Source organism: Salvelinus fontinalis, chromosome 4 (genome assembly GCF_029448725.1).
Source record: "Salvelinus fontinalis isolate EN_2023a chromosome 4, ASM2944872v1, whole genome shotgun sequence".
NCBI classification, from domain to species: Eukaryota; Metazoa; Chordata; class Actinopteri; order Salmoniformes; family Salmonidae; genus Salvelinus; species Salvelinus fontinalis.
In genome coordinates, this window is record NC_074668.1 from 36,771,364 (window position 1) to 36,788,890 (window position 17,527).

General features: G+C 45.8%; 1 protein-coding gene and 1 pseudogene across 1 annotated transcript; both read left to right on the forward strand.

Moving 5' to 3' along the window:
- Nucleotides 1-176: 176 nt before the first annotated feature.
- LOC129853673 (transitional endoplasmic reticulum ATPase-like) lies at nt 177-10,289 on the forward strand. The gene is made up of 17 exons (XM_055919989.1): nt 177-325; nt 1,376-1,487; nt 1,666-1,838; nt 5,135-5,277; nt 5,376-5,506; nt 5,726-5,857; nt 6,243-6,345; nt 6,487-6,620; nt 6,855-6,990; nt 7,103-7,215; nt 7,928-8,092; nt 8,216-8,338; nt 8,427-8,639; nt 8,781-9,089; nt 9,289-9,444; nt 9,546-9,700; nt 9,791-10,289. Exons 1-17 carry the CDS (start codon nt 309-311, stop codon nt 9,894-9,896), a joined length of 2,421 nt encoding a protein of 806 aa, XP_055775964.1. The 5' UTR covers nt 177-308; the 3' UTR covers nt 9,897-10,289.
- Nucleotides 10,290-12,842: 2,553 nt separating this feature from the next.
- On the forward strand, nt 12,843-14,914 carry LOC129852866 (aldo-keto reductase family 1 member A1-A-like; annotated as a pseudogene).
- Nucleotides 14,915-17,527: the final 2,613 nt, after the last annotated feature.

Sequence of the window (17,527 nt, forward strand, 5' to 3'; positions counted from 1 at the left end):
CTCTGATTGGAACATAGCAGTTTAATGACAGGCGCCTTAGCCAATGCGTCTGAGTGCATGGACGTCGCCCACTAACTGTCTGTGGATCCAATTGGTCACAAATGTCACAAGGTTCTAGAAATGTTAAAACGGCCTATGTGATTGGGTTCTCGAATGTTGTAGGTTTGTCTCGTTATGCATCGATTTGAGAGCTCGAGTCCACAACAGTAGCCATTGGAACTGAAGAGAACGGTGTGAAGTTACTTTGCCAGTGACGCTTCACAAATAGCGAGCTACTTTTTATTTATACATACTATTTCAGTAGGACCATGGCCTCGGGGGGAGAGTAAGTAGAAATGTGTTACCAGTTGGCTAACTACCGTTAGCTAAACAGCCAACACATCTAGAAAAGTATATTTTCACTAGCGTGTTAGTAAACTCGAGTATTATACCTCAGCTAAGGTTAGCTAGCTAGTTAGTGTATATGTCATGCCCTACTAACGTTACGAATTAACTTAGCTAGCTAACTAACGTATGAGTTAATGTAAAGTGTAATTTGGACCAGTTATTGGAATGACCCAAACTACTGTTAGGGATTGACAAAACTACTGTTAGTGATTGACAAACATTTGTAGGTAGGAAGTTAACGTTAGCTAGTTAAGTTACGCTTTGTCAAGCTAAGTTGGCTGGGCCTACCGGCACATTTTACTAACTATGTAAGCTAACTAGCTTGTGACACGGGCCTGCAGGCTTGACAAGCTCATCCAACGACCATGATGATAAATTAGAGGCAGGAAATGTCTAAGTTACTGCAAACTCAATTCGTTAAAAGTTACTAGTTAGCCAACTCGCTAGCTACCTAACGTTAGGTAATGTAAGTGGCTAGCTAACTCAAAGCTGGGTGAAAATGTCGGCCTTGTCACTGGCTTAGCTAACATACTAGCCTAACGTTACCAGCCTAGCTAACTAAAAAAACGGTTAGTTTTATGATGGTTTAGGTAATTTAGGAGTATGGCATATTGCGAAATTGTAAACTAGATATCTAGCTAATGCAATAAGGTTTATATACCGAACTAGCTAACGTTAGCGACATCAATGTTTTAATAACCGTAGCTCGGGATCCCAAAAGTTGTCCTTTTGCTGTGTCATCTGCTCACTGCTGCTGAGCTAACGGTAGCTAGCTAGCCAACATTTGCTAGCTGGCGATGAATTAACAGTATTTATGCCGAGTTATCTAACATTAGCATAGTTGACTAGCTGACTACGAAAATTACGTTTCTAAATCAATAATCTGAATAAGACAAGGACTGAATGATGTGTATGGAGTAACAACTGCGAATTATCTAACGGTCAGCTTTGAGTTTTAATTTGTCGCTTTTGTTTCTGTTTGAACTAGATCCAAAAATGATGACCTTTCCACTGCGATTCTGAAGCAGAAGACCAGACCAAACAGATTGATTGTCGATGAATCCATCAACGAGGACAACAGTGTGGTCTCTCTCTCTCAGGTAGGCCTAAAATACAGGTCATTGGGTGGATTTGTGTTCACGTTTTGAATCCCAGAATGTAATTATTTTATTATGTCTTATTTTGGTACACTGCTGCTTGTATGGAAAAGATCTGGTCCTGCTGTCTACGTATTCAGTACACTTAGTAAAATTCATGTCATTCGTGCTCTGTTTTTAGGCAAAGATGGATGAGCTGCAGCTGTTCCGTGGCGACACAGTGCTGATGAAGGGGAAGAAGCGCAGGGAGTCTGTGTGTATTGTCCTGTCTGACGACACCTGCTCTGATGAGAAGGTCCGCATGAACCGTGTGGTCCGCAACAATCTCCGTGTCCGTCTGGGGGATGTCATCAGGTACACACACACACACACACACAACTGTATATTAACTGGATGGCGCCGATAGAGATGGCAGCTTCGCTTCAAGTCCTTAGGAAACTGCATTTTTTTTTTTTTGTATTTCTTAAATTGTTAGCCCAGCAAACAACCTTAAGTGTTATTACATACAGACGGGAATAACTATTGGATATCAGAGAGACGTCAACTTACCAGCACTACGACCAGGAATACGACTTTCCCAAAGCGGATCCTTTGTTTTCACCTGCCAGGGCATTTGAACTGATTCGAGGCTTACCAAAACAACGCTGTCGGAGGAGATGGTGCCGAGGTGGTCTTCTAGTGAAGCTTCTGATGCGCGCACACCACCCATAGCTTCCGAGTATATTACTCGCTAATGTCCAGTCCCTAGTTAACAAAGTTGCCGAAATTAGGGCAAGAGTAGCTTTCCAAAGAGGGATCCGGGATGGTAACCTACTGTTTCACGGAGACATGGCTAGCTGGGTACATGCTGTCGGAGTCCTTACAGCCAACGGGATTTTCAGTGCATAGAACAAACGTCTCTGGTAAGATGGGCGGGGGGTGTATGTTTCATGATTAACGACTCATGGTGTAATTGTAACAACATAGAAGAGCTCAAGTCCTTTTGTTGACCTGACCTAGAATTCCTCACAATCAAATGCCGACCGTATTATCTCCCAAGAGAACTCTCCTCGGTTGTCACAGCTGTGTATATCCCTCCACAAGCGGCTACCAAGACGGCCATCAAGGAACTTCACTGGACTTTATGCAAACTGGAAACCATATATCCTGAGGCTGCATTTGTTGTAGCTGGGGATTAGAACAAAGCTAATCTGAGAACAAGGTTACCTAAATTCTATCAGCACATCGATTGCAGTACACGAGAAACACACTCGACCACTGCTACTCTAACTTCCGCAATGCATACAAGGCCCTCTCCCCGCTCTCCTTTTGGCAAATCTGACCATTACTCCATATTATAACTCCCCTCCTATAGGCAGAAACTAAAACAGGAAGCGCATGTGCTTATTTCTATCCAATGCTGGTCTGACCAATCGGATTCCATGCTCCAAGATTGCTTCAATCACGCGGACTGGGATATGTTCCGGGTAGCTTCAGACAATAACATTGACCTACTCGCTGAGCGAGTTTTTATAAGGAAGCGTATAGGAGATGTTGTACCCACTGTGACTATTAAAACCTTCCCTAACCAGAAACATTTGCAGCATTTGCGCAAAACTGAAAGCATGTACGACTGCATTTAATCATGGCAAGGCGACTGGAAACATGACCGAATACAGTGTAATTATTCCCTCTAAGGCAATCAAACAAGCAATTAAACTGCTCAAACACGAGATGTATGTGACAGGGTCTACAGACAATCAAGGATTACGAAAAGAAAACGAGCCCCATCACGGACATCGACGTCTTGCTCCCAGACAAATTAAACAGCTTTGAGGACAATACAGTGCCACGACACGGCTCGCTACCACAGACTGTGGGCTCTCCTTCTCTGTGGCTGACGTGAGTAAAACATTTAAAGGTGTTAACCCTCGCAAGGCTGTCGGCCCAGACGGCATCCCTAGCCGCGTCCTCAGAGCATGCGCAGACTGGCTGGCGTGTTTACGGACATATTCAATCAATCACATGTCTGCTGTCTCCACATGCTTCAAAATGGCCACCATTGATCCTGTTCCCAAGAAAGCTAAGGTAACTGAACTAAATGACTATCGCCCCGTACCACTCACTTCTGTCATCATGAAGTGCTTTGAGAGACTTGTCAAGGATCATATCACCGTCACCCTAGACCCACTCCAGTTTGCTTAGTGCCCCAATAGGTCCACAGACAATGCAATCGCCGTCACACTGCACACTGCCCTATCCCATCTGAAAAAGAGGAATATGTAAGAATGCTGTTCATTGACTACAGCTCAGCATTCAACACCATAGTACCCTCAACTCATCATTAAGCTTGAGACCCTGGGTCTCGACCCTGCCCTGTGCAACTGGGTCCTGGACTTCATGACGAGGCGCCCCCAGGTGATCAAGGTAGGAAACAACGTCTCCACTCCGCTGATGCTCAACACTGGGGCCCCACAAGGATTTGTTCTCAGGTTTCTCCTTTACTCCCTGTTCACCCACGACTGCGTGGCCATGCACGCCTCCAACTCAATCAAGTTTGCAGACGACACCAGGGTGTTGTGTTAGGCTTGATTACCAACAACAACGAGACAGCCTACAGGGAGGAGGTGAGGGCCCTCGGAGTGTGGTGTCAGGAAAATAACCTCTGTCAATGTCAGCAAAACAAAAGAGATTGTGGATTTTAGGAAACAGCAGAGCGAGCACCCCACTATCCACATCGACGGGACAGCATTGAAGGTGGACAGTCTTAAGTTCCTCGGTGTACACCGACAAACTGAAACGGTCCACACACACACCGACAGTGTGGTGAAGGCGCAACAACGCCTCTTCAACCTCAGGAGGGTGAAAAAAAATATGGGTTGTTACCGAAAACCCTCACAAACTTTTACTGGTACACAATTGAGAGCATCCTGTCGGGCTGTATCACCGCCTGGTACGCCAACTGCACCGCCCTCAACCGCAGGGCTTTCCAGAGGGTGGTGCAGTCTGCACAACACATCACCGGGGGCAAACTACCTGCCCTTCAGGACACCTACAACATCTGATGAAGGCAAAAAAAAACAAGGACAATAATCACCCGAGCCACTACCTGTTTACCCTGCTTCCATCCAAAAGGAGAGGTCAGTACAGGTGCATCAGAGCTGGGACAGAGGGAGAGAAGCTGTTTTTCAATCTGAAGGCCATCAGACAGTGAAAAGGTCACCACTAGCACAGAGGTGGCTGCCTACCTACAGACTTGATATCATTGGCCATAATTGGGACACTAGTCCCTATCATTAATAAATGGGACACTAGTCCACTTTAATAATGCCACTTTTAATAATGTTTACATATCTCGTATATGTATATACTGTCCTTCACGATCTATTGGGTCTTAGCCGCTCTGTCGCTGCTCATCCATATGTAATACTTATATATTCTCATTCCTTTACTAGATTGTGTGTTAGATTTTGTTCATTATTAGGTTTTGTTGTAGAATTGTTAGATATTACCTGTTAGATACTGCTGCACTGTCGGATCTAGAAGCATAAGCATTTCGCTACACTCGCAATAACATCTGCTAATCTTGTGTATGTGACCTATACGATTTGATATATAAATAATATTCCCAAAGCAAATTGAGATGAGTGTTTCTCTTTCTCCTGCTACAGTATCCAGCCATGTCCTGATGTAAAGTATGGGAAGAGGATTCATGTTCTGCCTATTGATGACACAGTCGAGGGGATCACTGGCAACCTGTTTGAGGTCTACCTCAAACCCTACTTCCTAGAGGCCTACAGGCCCATCCGCAAGGGTCAGTACACACACCTGTTAACAATCATTTTGTTTCCAAAGTGAGACTGAACAATAGAATTTGTTTTGTATTTAATTATGTGATGGCATTGTGTGTAGGTGATATCTTCCTGGTTCGGGGGGGTATGCGTGCGGTGGAGTTCAAGGTGGTAGAGACCGACCCCAACCCCTACTGCATCGTCGCCCCGGATACAGTCATCCACTGCGAGGGAGAGCCTATCAGGAGAGAGGTGGGTCACAACCTACACCATCACTTGTGGGCAGAGCACTCTTCATTTAGCCTATGGAAATGTAGGAGCTGTGCTTGCTTTCCCGAAGTCCACAGCCACAGGGGGGGTGTTATCGATATTGAATCGTGACCTATGTATCCTGAAGTCCCTGCCAATACCCGGCAAACGGTAAGCAAACCTACCCTCAGACTTACTTCTGTGCGTTTCCTGTGTTTGTAGGATGAGGAGGAGTCCCTGAATGAGGTGGGCTACGATGATATCGGAGGAGTGAGGAAGCAGCTGGCTCAGATCAAGGAGATGGTTGAGCTCCCTCTCAGACACCCTGCACTGTTCAAGGCTATAGGAGTCAAGGTAAAACACAGAGAGCTCCTATCTTCTAGGCCAGGTGTATTCAACTCTTACCCTATGAGGTCTGGAGCCTGCTGGTTTTCGGGTTCTACCCGATAATTAATTCCACTCACCTGGTGTCCAAAGTCTAAATCAGTCTCTGATTAGAGGGGAACAATGAATTAAAGCAGTGGATTTGGCTTTGAGGTCCAGCATTTAGTTTTAAGGTTCTAGGCCTTCTGTCAGCCTCTATACACTTTTTTGATTAGTAGAGTTTAAACGCATGCGTTCTTGACTTTTAAAGTCAATGATTTCAGTTGGCATAAGCATAGGAAACATTTTGTTGTATTGGAAATGTCCCCTGTCGTCAACACTAAGGAGATTGACATGTACCTCCACTTTCCTCCAGCCCCCCCGTGGTATCCTGCTGTACGGACCTCCCGGTACAGGAAAGACCCTGATTGCCAGAGCTGTCGCTAACGAGACCGGAGCCTTCTTCTTCCTCATCAACGGTGAGATGCTAAACCTTACCCGGTCCCTGGTAGAGGATCACTGTCCATGATATCACTATTCTTTTGTCATTTTGTGGTAGCTGTTTTGATTTTGCTCAGTATGACCTCTCTTGGTCTGTGTGCCGGTCCGTGTGTGCGTAGGTCCTGAGATTATGAGTAAGCTGGCTGGAGAGAGTGAGAGCAACCTGAGGAAGGCCTTTGAGGAGGCTGAGAAGAACTCTCCTGCCATCATCTTCATTGATGAACTGGATGCTATCGCTCCCAAGAGAGAGAAGGTGAGAGAGGGAATGGGTATTAATGGTGTATATTGGTTGATGTGCAGAAGAGGTTAATCAAAATGGAATACAAAGGAACCTGAAATCCCCTTTAAAGGACAGTAATAGGTCACCCAACAATGACACTTTAATAAAGACAAAGTATAGCAGCTATAAATGGTGATCTGAAATTTTCTGTAGACCAACTGTTAGATGGAGAGACATTTCATGCTGTTATGTTGACTGTGTTTGTAGACTCATGGAGAAGTGGAGAGGCGTATCGTGTCTCAGCTGCTGACCCTGATGGACGGGCTGAAGCAGAGAGCTCATGTCATTGTCATGGCAGCCACCAACAGACCAAACAGCATAGATGCTGCGCTTAGAAGATTTGGTACGTATACACACTATCTGTTGGATACAGGGTGTTATTGATGTTTTATTGTGCAGGTGTTGTGTATAGGTTTTCCCAATGCTATAACGTGTGTGTGTGTGTGTGTGTCCAGGGCGTTTTGACAAGGAGGTGGACATTGGTATCCCCGATGCTACAGGCAGACTGGAGATCCTGCAGATCCACACCAAGAACATGAAACTGAATGATGATGTTGACCTTGAGCAGGTGTGTGCTGACTCTTTGGGTGTTTCTCATATGCCTAGGGCTGGGTGATATGGGCCAAATATCATATTACTATTTCTCTAGTTTCTGACGGTATTTGATGTTTCCGAATAATTGTTAGAAAATGTATGCTTTGTGTAGTTCATGGCAACAAATTAATTCTAAGTAGTTTTAATGGGTTTTCTCCTTTTCTGTTTGCTTTATACCGTTCAACCAAATATAGAGGCCAAACTGACAGTATTCTGGTTTGTACAACTTTGCATATGATACTCGATCAATGGGTGTCCATTTGCATTATTGATAAATTCCAGCATATCGTAATTTATTTAATGCACTAATTTATCATTGTGTCATTTCTTTTGTCTTAGTAATACTCTTTCTTATTTTCGCCACTAGGGTTAGTCGGACGATTTCTGGGGATCTGTTTGGCAAGCTAGAAAGTTTGCTAGCAGTTCTCAGCATTTAGCAGTTTCTTACTGGCGATTTTAAAAATGTATGATTACCATAATCTTCTAAACATTACTGAACAACTTTAATGTAACAACTATAACGGTATTTTTGTGTTGGAGAAAGTAAAAATCCAAACCGGTCCGTGAATGAATACCAGTATCATTTTTACTGCCCAGCCCTGCATTTGCCAAACCCATTTAACTGTCAGCATTGTGTTCTGAGGGGCTCCTGCATGTGTTAACTCCCTCTGTCTTTCTTTGTATAGGTGGCTAATGAGACCCACGGCCACGTGGGTGCTGATCTGGCTGCCCTGTGCTCAGAGGCTGCTCTCCAGGCCATCAGGAAGAAGATGGACCTCATCGACCTGGAGGACGAGACCATCGATGCGGAGGTCATGAACTCCCTTGCCGTTACCATGGACGACTTTAGGGTAAGAAACACTCTACCAAGTGTAAGCTACGTAGGGTAGACTACACACATCACAATCCTGCATATAATAACTATACATCTACCTGTTATGTGTTTTTATATTAAACGTGGGTATTTGTTTCAGTGGGCTCTCAGCCAGAGTAACCCATCAGCTCTGAGGGAGACAGTGGTGGAGGTTCCTAACATCACCTGGGGGGACATCGGAGGACTGGAAGACGTCAAGCGGGAGCTGCAGGAGCTGGTGCAGGTAAGGCGTGCGCACATAGTTTAACCTTACACGTTGTCATACCTAATTACACATTATCATACCTAATTACTTCTTATTTTCCCTGTAGTACCCAGTGGAGCACCCAGATAAGTTCCTGAAGTTCGGTATGACCCCTTCAAAGGGAGTGTTGTTCTACGGGCCTCCGGGTTGCGGTAAGACCCTGCTGGCCAAAGCCATTGCCAACGAGTGCCAGGCTAACTTCATCTCCATTAAAGGACCTGAGCTTCTCACCATGTGGTTTGGAGAGTCAGAGGCTAACGTCAGGGAGATCTTTGACAAGGTATGACATAGTGACTCCCCAACAATAAGTGAACATTTTGTATTAGTGCACTATAGTAGATTCTAAATCAACATGGAGAAAAACTGGGGTGTTAGGAGATTGAACCGCAGGGTTCAATGCTGTGTGTTTCTCTGTGTGCAGGCTCGCCAGGCAGCTCCATGTGTGTTGTTCTTTGACGAGTTGGACTCCATAGCGAAGGCACGTGGTGGTAATGTGGGAGACGGTGGTGGAGCGGCCGACCGTGTCATCAACCAGATCCTGACTGAGATGGACGGCATGTCCAGCAAGAAGAACGTCTTCATCATTGGCGCCACCAATCGCCCCGACATCATCGACCCTGCCATCCTCCGACCCGGCCGTCTGGATCAGCTCATATACATCCCTTTGCCTGACGAGAAGAGCAGGATCAATATTCTCAAGGCTAACCTCCGGAAGAGCCCCATTAGCAAGGTAAAACACAGTTCCCCAACAGTCCACCCTTCTACGCCTGTCATCATGCCAATGTAGCAAGGGCTGATGATGCCGTTATAATATAAATGTAACAAGATTTAGTGGCTCACACCAATCTGTAAGATGTTTCAGGTGCTATAGATCTGTCATATCCTTTAAGATGATTGGTTAAACCCGGTCTCTTCCGTCTGTCCTGTAGGATGTTGATCTGGACTTCCTGGCTAAGATGACCAATGGGTTCTCGGGTGCTGACCTTACAGAGATCTGCCAGCGGGCCTGTAAGCTGGCTATCAGAGAGTGCATTGAGAACGAGATTCGCCGGGAGAGGGAGAGGCAGACCAACCCCTCTGCTATGGTCAGCTCACAGTTCGCTCACACACCTCACTTGCTCATTTAATGTTTCTCTCCTTATGTCTACTTTTCTCTTTTTCAATTAACCTTTCTCCTCGTCTCCAGGAGGTGGAGGAAGACGACCCTGTGCCTGAGATCAGGAAGGACCACTTTGAGGAGGCCATGCGATTCGCCCGCCGCTCCGTCAGTGACAATGACATCCGCAAATACGAGATGTTTGCCCAGACACTGCAGCAGAGCCGAGGATTTGGCAGCTTCAGGTACGGGTGTGACTGAGACTGCGAGGTGGGGTCGGTGGTGTTTTTTTTTTGTGTGTTTTTTTTTAATGGTGAATATTGTCTCTCTCCCAGGTTCCCCTCCAATGCTGCAGGGGGCAGTGGTCCCAGCCAGGGTACTGGGGGCACTGGTGGGGGGCCAGTGTTTAACGAGGATAATGATGATGACCTGTATGGATAGATGGACGGATGGACGGTGCCACATGGTGGCCAGCTCTGTTATCATACCTGTACAAACACTCAAACCCAATTGACCATTTTTAGGACTCTGTGCTTCTTTCATGTGTTTCTTTTTGTATGATTCCTCTCTGGTGGAGAAAACAACATGTAGCTGCCTGGTTTGATCTGGAAGGGGGGCAGTGGATAGAGGTGATTGGTTGATGGGGGTGGGGGGGCTTGAGTGGCCTCATTCTGAGTTTATTACAATCCCATGTGACTGGTTTTAGTTGTGGGATTCTATGCGAGACTATAAAAGGGGATTAAAGAATAGCTAATGACTTAATTTTTTTATGAGTAGTAGCATATAATGTATGACAAGTTTGAAAATGTTGAATAAAATCTCACGAAATGACAATGTTTGACGTTATTGATGTCTGTCTGTTCCAATTCCTTGTTTGACACCAGGTTCACCATAACAAAGTTGTCTAACCAGGTTCTCATTCCTTTAGATGGGATGTCAGAGGTCTGACCTATTGTGGGACCGGGTATTGAACCCAGGACATCTGCATGCTTTAGGACCGTGTTAGCCCACTGTGCTAAAAAGCCTTTTTGCTCTGGTCGCTAACCTGAGCCCTTAGGTCTTCAGGGTTAGTTATAACACAAGCTTGTTCAGAAGGAGTGTTAACCCTAGTGTCCTTCCAAACCTGGTCACTATACCACCATGACAACCTTGCGTTAAATACCTGTAAATTAAATTACAATGGGTAGGAGTTGAATGCATGAGCTGTCATTAACGTTTATATCCAAAATGGTGGCCATTGTTTCAATGTCTGCAATCCCTTATCTGACCACACTGTGTCCCACTTACCTGACCAGCTCATCCCAGGGTGCAAAAACCGCCATTTACACTTTGACGCACATGATATTGATTGTTTATATTCAAATGTATTTAATGCGCCTGAGTGTTATTCTGTCTACGAGTACAAATGGTTTATTTGCAGGTGGGCTGTTTCGGGCCCTGTTCCTCTAGATGCGTAAAGTCCGTTTGGGCTGTTTTCCAACAATTTGGGTTACAGATCCAGCCAGACTTTGAACTTGTCTAAAACCAGAATGACGCCTGAACATTACACACTGGCTGACAGACATAAGAACTATCACTCCTTACGGTTATTTACTCTAGCATGTTATTTATACACGGATGTAACTTCTCACATTACAGGGAACCTTTACTCTATCCACAGGTGGAAAGGCGCCAGGATGGTTGTGACTAAGCTGCACTATTGTCTTAATTCTTTCGTCACTATTTGCGCGCCATGAAGTTCAGAGCAGCGTTGAAAAGGTATATATAGATGGTAGCAAACGCAATTTTAAACTGAAGCTGAAACAAGTAGCGGGGGTAATTCTGATTTAAGCAGCATGACCTCAGACCACTCAACCTGCTTTGGGTATTGTACTATGCTGTAATACAACTCTCTATCACGTGACATAATGTAATAGGATGATACTATTATTTAGAAATGTGTTCAAGCCAGCCTGTGACTCATATAGTTGGATTAGCTATTTAGCTACAGAAGCTAAATTAATATCGTTAAAATATGATGGGTTCAGAGATGTTTGAAAGCGAGACCGAGAAACGGGGGGATTTGGCTGTTTTAACTGTACTATGTATATGGGGCATCATACCCCTGTCTCAGATGATATAAGCACTTGTCACACGTGAGACCCCTGTGCTGAGTTGATGAATTCCGACATGAGTGATAATCTAACACCGCATTCAGACTTAGTCATGGTGACTTGCAGCTCACTCCCGGTCATCTGGGTCATTCTCCGAGTCCTATAGAGATGGTTTGACCTCTAGCGCTAGATGCCATGTTGCTACCTCATATACAATTCCATTAATTCATAATGTGTTTGTCTGCCTGCCTGTCAGAACCTCTGGTCTGAACCATAAGTTCCTACGTGACCCTGTCGTCTGGGCACCTGGAAGAGCGCTCCCGGACAGGTCAGAATGCTATTAAAAGATAAAATTTTAAACCAACATTTCAACCTACCTGTGGAATGAGTTAATGGTACGTTAACTCCGTAACACGAGCATGCGGAAACATTCTTGTTCCTATTGTGGTGATAGGATAAATGAGAAGGCATGTGCAAGCACGCAACTGGAAAGAAAATCTAGTTTAATTGCAAAAAGAAGTGTCAGGACACCTATAATTGGCATAAAAAATAGATGCAATTTGTGTATGTGTGTATGGTTTGACCATCTGCGTCTCCAGGTGAAGCAGGAGGAAGCAATAATCAGGTCAAGGAAAAGTAGAAGTTTGATCAAAGAGCATTACGAAAAGTCTTTAAAAGCTACACATGATCACAAGTATGTGGACACCTGCTCGAACATCTCATTCCAAAATCATGGGTATTAATATGGAGTTGGTCCAGACCTTTGCTGCTATAACAGCCTCCACTCTTCTGGGAAGGCTTTCCACTAGATGTTGGAACATTGCTGCGGTGACTTGCTTCCATTCAGCCACAAGAGCACGAGTGAGGTCGGGCACTGATGTTGGGTGATTAGGCCTGGCTCGCAGTTGGCGTTCCAATTCCTCTCAAAGGTGTTCGATGGGGTTGAGGTCGGGGCTCTGTGCAGGCCAGTCAAGTTCTTCCACACCGATCTCAACAAAACTTTTCTGTATGGACCTCGCTTTGTGCACAGGGGCATTGTCATGCTGAAGCAGGAAAGAGCCTTGCCCAAACTGTTGCCACTAATTTGGAAGCACAGAATTGTCTAGAATGTCATTGTATGCTGTAGCTTTAAGATATCGCTTCAGTGGAACTAAGGGGCCTAGCCCAAACTATGAAAACACAGCCCCAGACCATTAATCCTTCTCCACCAAACTTTACAGTTGGCACTATGCATTGGGGCAGGTAACTTTCTCCTGACACCCGCCAAACCCAGATTTGTCCGTCGGACTGCCAGATGAGGAAGCTGATTGTTGGCAAGGTGTCATCCTATGACGGTGCCACGTTGAAAGTCACTGAGCTCTTCAGTAAGGCCATTCTACTGCCAATGTTTGTCTATGGAGGTTGCATGGCTATGTGCTCGATTTTATACACCTGTCAGCAACGGGTGTGGCTGAAATTTCCGAATCCACTAATTTGAATGGGTGTCCACATACTTTTGTACATATGGTGTATGTGTGTTAAGTGTGTTGATCCCCTGTGCAGTCCCCCAGGCCCTGCGTCATGAGGATGTGTTTCTGACCTCTAAGCTGTGTAACACCCAGCATCAACCTGACTACGTAGAGACAGCCTGTAGTAAGAGTCTAATACACCTGGGACTGGAATACCTGGCCCTCTACCTTATGTACTGGCCCACAGCCTTCCAGTGAGCAACACACACATACGCCTAATCACACCTTGAATTTGTCCCACACATGTTAGCCCTCTGAGCTGCCTGCGTGTTCTCCAGGCGTGGGACAGAGCTGATGCCCAAGCGGACTGTTGGCAGTGTGTGTTACGATGACATACGCTACTGGGAAACCTGGGTTGCCATGGAGAACCTGGTTGATAAGGGGCTGGTCCGAGGCATTGATCTGTCTATCTTCAACTAGGTATGTGACTGTGTGTGTGTACAGTATGTTTTTGTAATGGTGTTTCACTCTGTGTGTTAGTAGGTGGAGTGTCACCCATGCCTGTCCCAGGCCGAGCTGCTGAGTGACTGCAGGTAGGTGTGTGTGGGTAGTGCTGAGCAGTCCAGGGCTTTGCCTGACGAATCCTGCCTGCTGCAGGACCCTGGACTGGGGGGCTGTCACCCTCCACCACAGAAAGACCCCTGCTCAGGATATACTCACGTAACACAGTGTAACTAGCCGTAGTGTAATTAACAATGCTCAAGTGTGTGTGTCTCTCTGTCTCCAGGTGGCAGGTACAGAGAGGGGTGGTCTGCATCCCCAAGAGCGTTACTCCTTCCAGAATCCTGCAGAATCTGCAGGTCAGGAGGACAGCGCCATCTAGTGGAAGAAATACCAATTGAACTGCATGATGTTTTACCAGTTTGGAAACTACTCACCTCTTCCCCAAAATGTGACTTTTCGCTGGCTGATTCTAGGAAACTACAGGCTATAATTCTGTGTAGCTGCTGGGATTGTTTTCTTGAGTGGGAATTTGTTTGATTGACAGGTGTTTGACTTCTGTCGGATGAAGACCTGGAGCAGATCGAGTCGTTCAACAGAAACGAGAGGTACATCATCCTGGCTGTGGAGGTGAGTTGTGATTGTCTCAGATGAGACCTCAGGGTGCAGGTCAATAGTCTTATATACAGCCTCATTCCCTAGTCACAACTAGATAGACGAGGATGCCATATGAGACTACTGAGATGCTGAGTTTCAGTTGAGCCATGGGGATTTTGTGGTGGTACTGAATGGAACTGTGCGTGTTCTCTTCAGAGGGACAGAGAGTGGAGGGACGCAGACCACCCTCATTTCCCGACCTGATCTAGAGTCAGCTCTTTAGCACTTTGAGATATCAGCTGATCTAAGGGCTATATAAATACATTTGATTTGCTGACCCACACAAATTTTATTTATACAGAATTCTTGGATCTGAGTCACTAGAGATTTGAATATTTGATCAGACAAGAACCATCTGTAATGCAGCTCATGTTCCCTTAGTAAGAATCCACATACATCTTAATTCATTATTAGTGCGAAAATATATTTGTTTCTAATCCTTCATTTTGTTATACTCCAACTGATCCAGTGTTCCGATGTGTGGATATCTAATCTGTGAGATTGTTGGACAATAAATGATAGATACATCATCCTTTCCTTCTGTCCTTGAAGTAACAGAGCTGAGTGTGATGATAGGTGAAAGCAGTCGAAAGGGGGTCGGCTACAAATAACTCCTCACATAAACAAAAAAGACCATACATAGCTCAATACTTGGTTTATTGGTTGTCGTAAAATTCAACTCACATGAGAAACTTTGTCAAAAGTACAGAAGCTGTGGAACAGCGAGAATCACTCAGTCGCAGGAAAACACATTCTCACACAGCGCCAGGCTAAGGCTCACTTCCTGCTTTAGCCCCACCCCATCCAGAGACCCTGTGGCTGCTCTGCTTGACAGGCATCATGATTAGATTCAGATAGAGTCCCTCTGATTTCTGTCAATCTCTCTCGACGCCTGTATCTGTGTGTGAACATGAAAATACGTTTGGCACAACCTATAGGCAGGGAGCAACAACCGTATCATTCTGTTTCCTTACATATTCCTCTATACTGTAGACCAGGGCTCTCCATCCCTGTTCCTGGAGAGCTACCCTCCTGTAGGTTCAGTCCAACCCCAGTTGTAACTAACCTGATTCTGCTTATCAACCTGCTAATTACTAGAATCAGGTGAGCTAAATTATGGTTGGAGTGAAAACCTACAGGACTGTAGCTCTTCAAGAACAGGGTTGGAGAGCTCTGCTGTAGATATTTCTTCAATAGAAAACATATTACAAGTGGCAAAAAGACCAAGAAAAGGGTCTCCATTTAATAGAAACAGTACCGGGAACCAAAATGAGTACCAGCATCTATTTCATTCCTTCACTTCAAGCACCGCATACAGTATCACTCCCACTAAACTCCCCACAGCCAAAAGACCGCATCCACAGTAGATCAGTCCTGGCTATCTGGGCAGGTTTACATTGAATGTGTTTCACAAAACCTATCATAAAGTTTCATAGAAATGTGTCTTCACATTCTCTGCTTTTAACCTGTGGACACTGAGTGTGTGTATGTGTGTGTCTCCAAGTTAAGGCACTTACCAGTCACTCATTGAGTCAGGGAGAGCTTAAGGCAGTTATTAAAGACTTAATCATTCCCTTTGAGAGCCACACACCACAGGGACCAAAGCACCTATGGATGACAGACTTAGATGAAATGGTTCAATTCTGGTCCTGGAGGACCAAAACCCTTCTGTCTTTTGTTTCTACCTGGTAGTTAATTGCACTCACCTGGTGTCCCAGGTCTGAATCAGTCCCTGATTAGGAGAGGGTAAAAACCAGAAGGTTAAGCCCTGACCTATATGATGATGACCCATAGTGCAGGGGTATTCAACTCTTACCCTATGAGGTCCGGAGCCTGCTTTTCTGTTGTACCTTTTAATTAATTGCACACACCTGATGTCCCAGGTCTAAATCAGTCCCTGATTAGAGGGATAAGAATGGGGGGGAAAGCAGTGGAAAAGGCTTCGAGGTCCGTAGTTGAATTTGAGGGCCAAAGTGGATCACACACTGCTGGGCTGTTGGGGTTCTCAGCCAGTCAGGGGGTCTGGACCAGAGACATAGATACAGAGTTCAGCAAACTGTCCACCATGTTACAACCAAACCTTTCACAAGAATTACTGGCTCATTTGCACTTCAAGTGCTGATTATAGTGAGCAAATCCAAATGTCAAAATATGTTTGCCAAACTATATATCTATGTCAGTGGTTCTGCACTGGGAGGACCTGGTAGTAGTGGCTGTAGCAGTAGCCTTGTCCAGCAGATAACACAGAGTTCACACATTATGCTTTATTAAACATTAGAAACAGAAACAGATGATTACGTTAAAACGGGGAGCAGAGACTGAAGCTGCTGGTAGATAAACAATAAAATAATCCACTTTTAACTTTCCTCTGGAAAATCCTGGACAATCTTCTCTTTTTCAAATAAAGTGTTCCTCTCAACTCATCCATAAGAAGAGGATCAGAGGGATGTATAAAACCCTTGATAAATGTGTAGAAAAAAAGAGCATTAAGAAAAGGAGTTCCGGTAAAAGCCAAAGCCACGCTGAGCCGTTCCTCCGTATCACTTCGCCATGTCCGTGTGTGTGCGCTTGGGCGAAAAGAAACAAAAACATCCGAAAACTGGAGGTCCTCTTGTCATTCCCAGAAAAAAAAACTTTCCCTTAAAAATACAAGTGTTCATGTTGTGTTGTGTGGTAGAAACAGTGAGTTCTTGAAATGGGGGAAGAGGGGTTGGGTCCAACTGGTAAAAACGGTTTGTGTCTATGTGGTGGGGTGGGGAGGGATGGCTAGGGGGGTAATGAGTCTGGGGGGGTGGGGAAGGATGGCTAGGGGGGTAATGAGTCTGGGGGGGTGGGGAAGGATGGCTAGGGGGCTAATGAGTCTGGGCGGGTGGGGAAGGATGGCTAGGGGGGTAATGAGTCTGGGAGGTGGGGAGGGGGGTAATGAGTCTGGGGGGGTGGGGAAGGATGGCTAGGGGGGTAATGAGTCTGGGAGGTGGGGAGGGGGGTAATGAGTCTGGGGGGGTGGGGAAGGATGGCTAGGGGGGTAATGAGTCTGGGAGGTGGGGAGGGGGGTAATGAGTCTGGGGGGGTGGGGAAGGGTGGCTAGGGGGGTAATGAGTCTGGGAGGTGGGGAGGGGGGTAATGAGTCTGGGGGGTGGGGGGTAATGAGTCTGGGGGGTTGGGGAAAGGAGGAGTGTACGGGGGTAAGGAGTCTGGGGGGTTGGGGGAAGGGAGGAGTGTAGGGGTGTAATGAGTCTGGGGGGGTTGGGGAAGGGAGGAGTGTGGGGGGGTAATGAGTCTGGGGGGTTGGGGAAGGGAGGAGTGTGGGGGGGTAATGAGTCTGGGGGGTTGGGGAAGGGAGGAGTGTAGGGGGGGTAATGAGTCTGGGGGG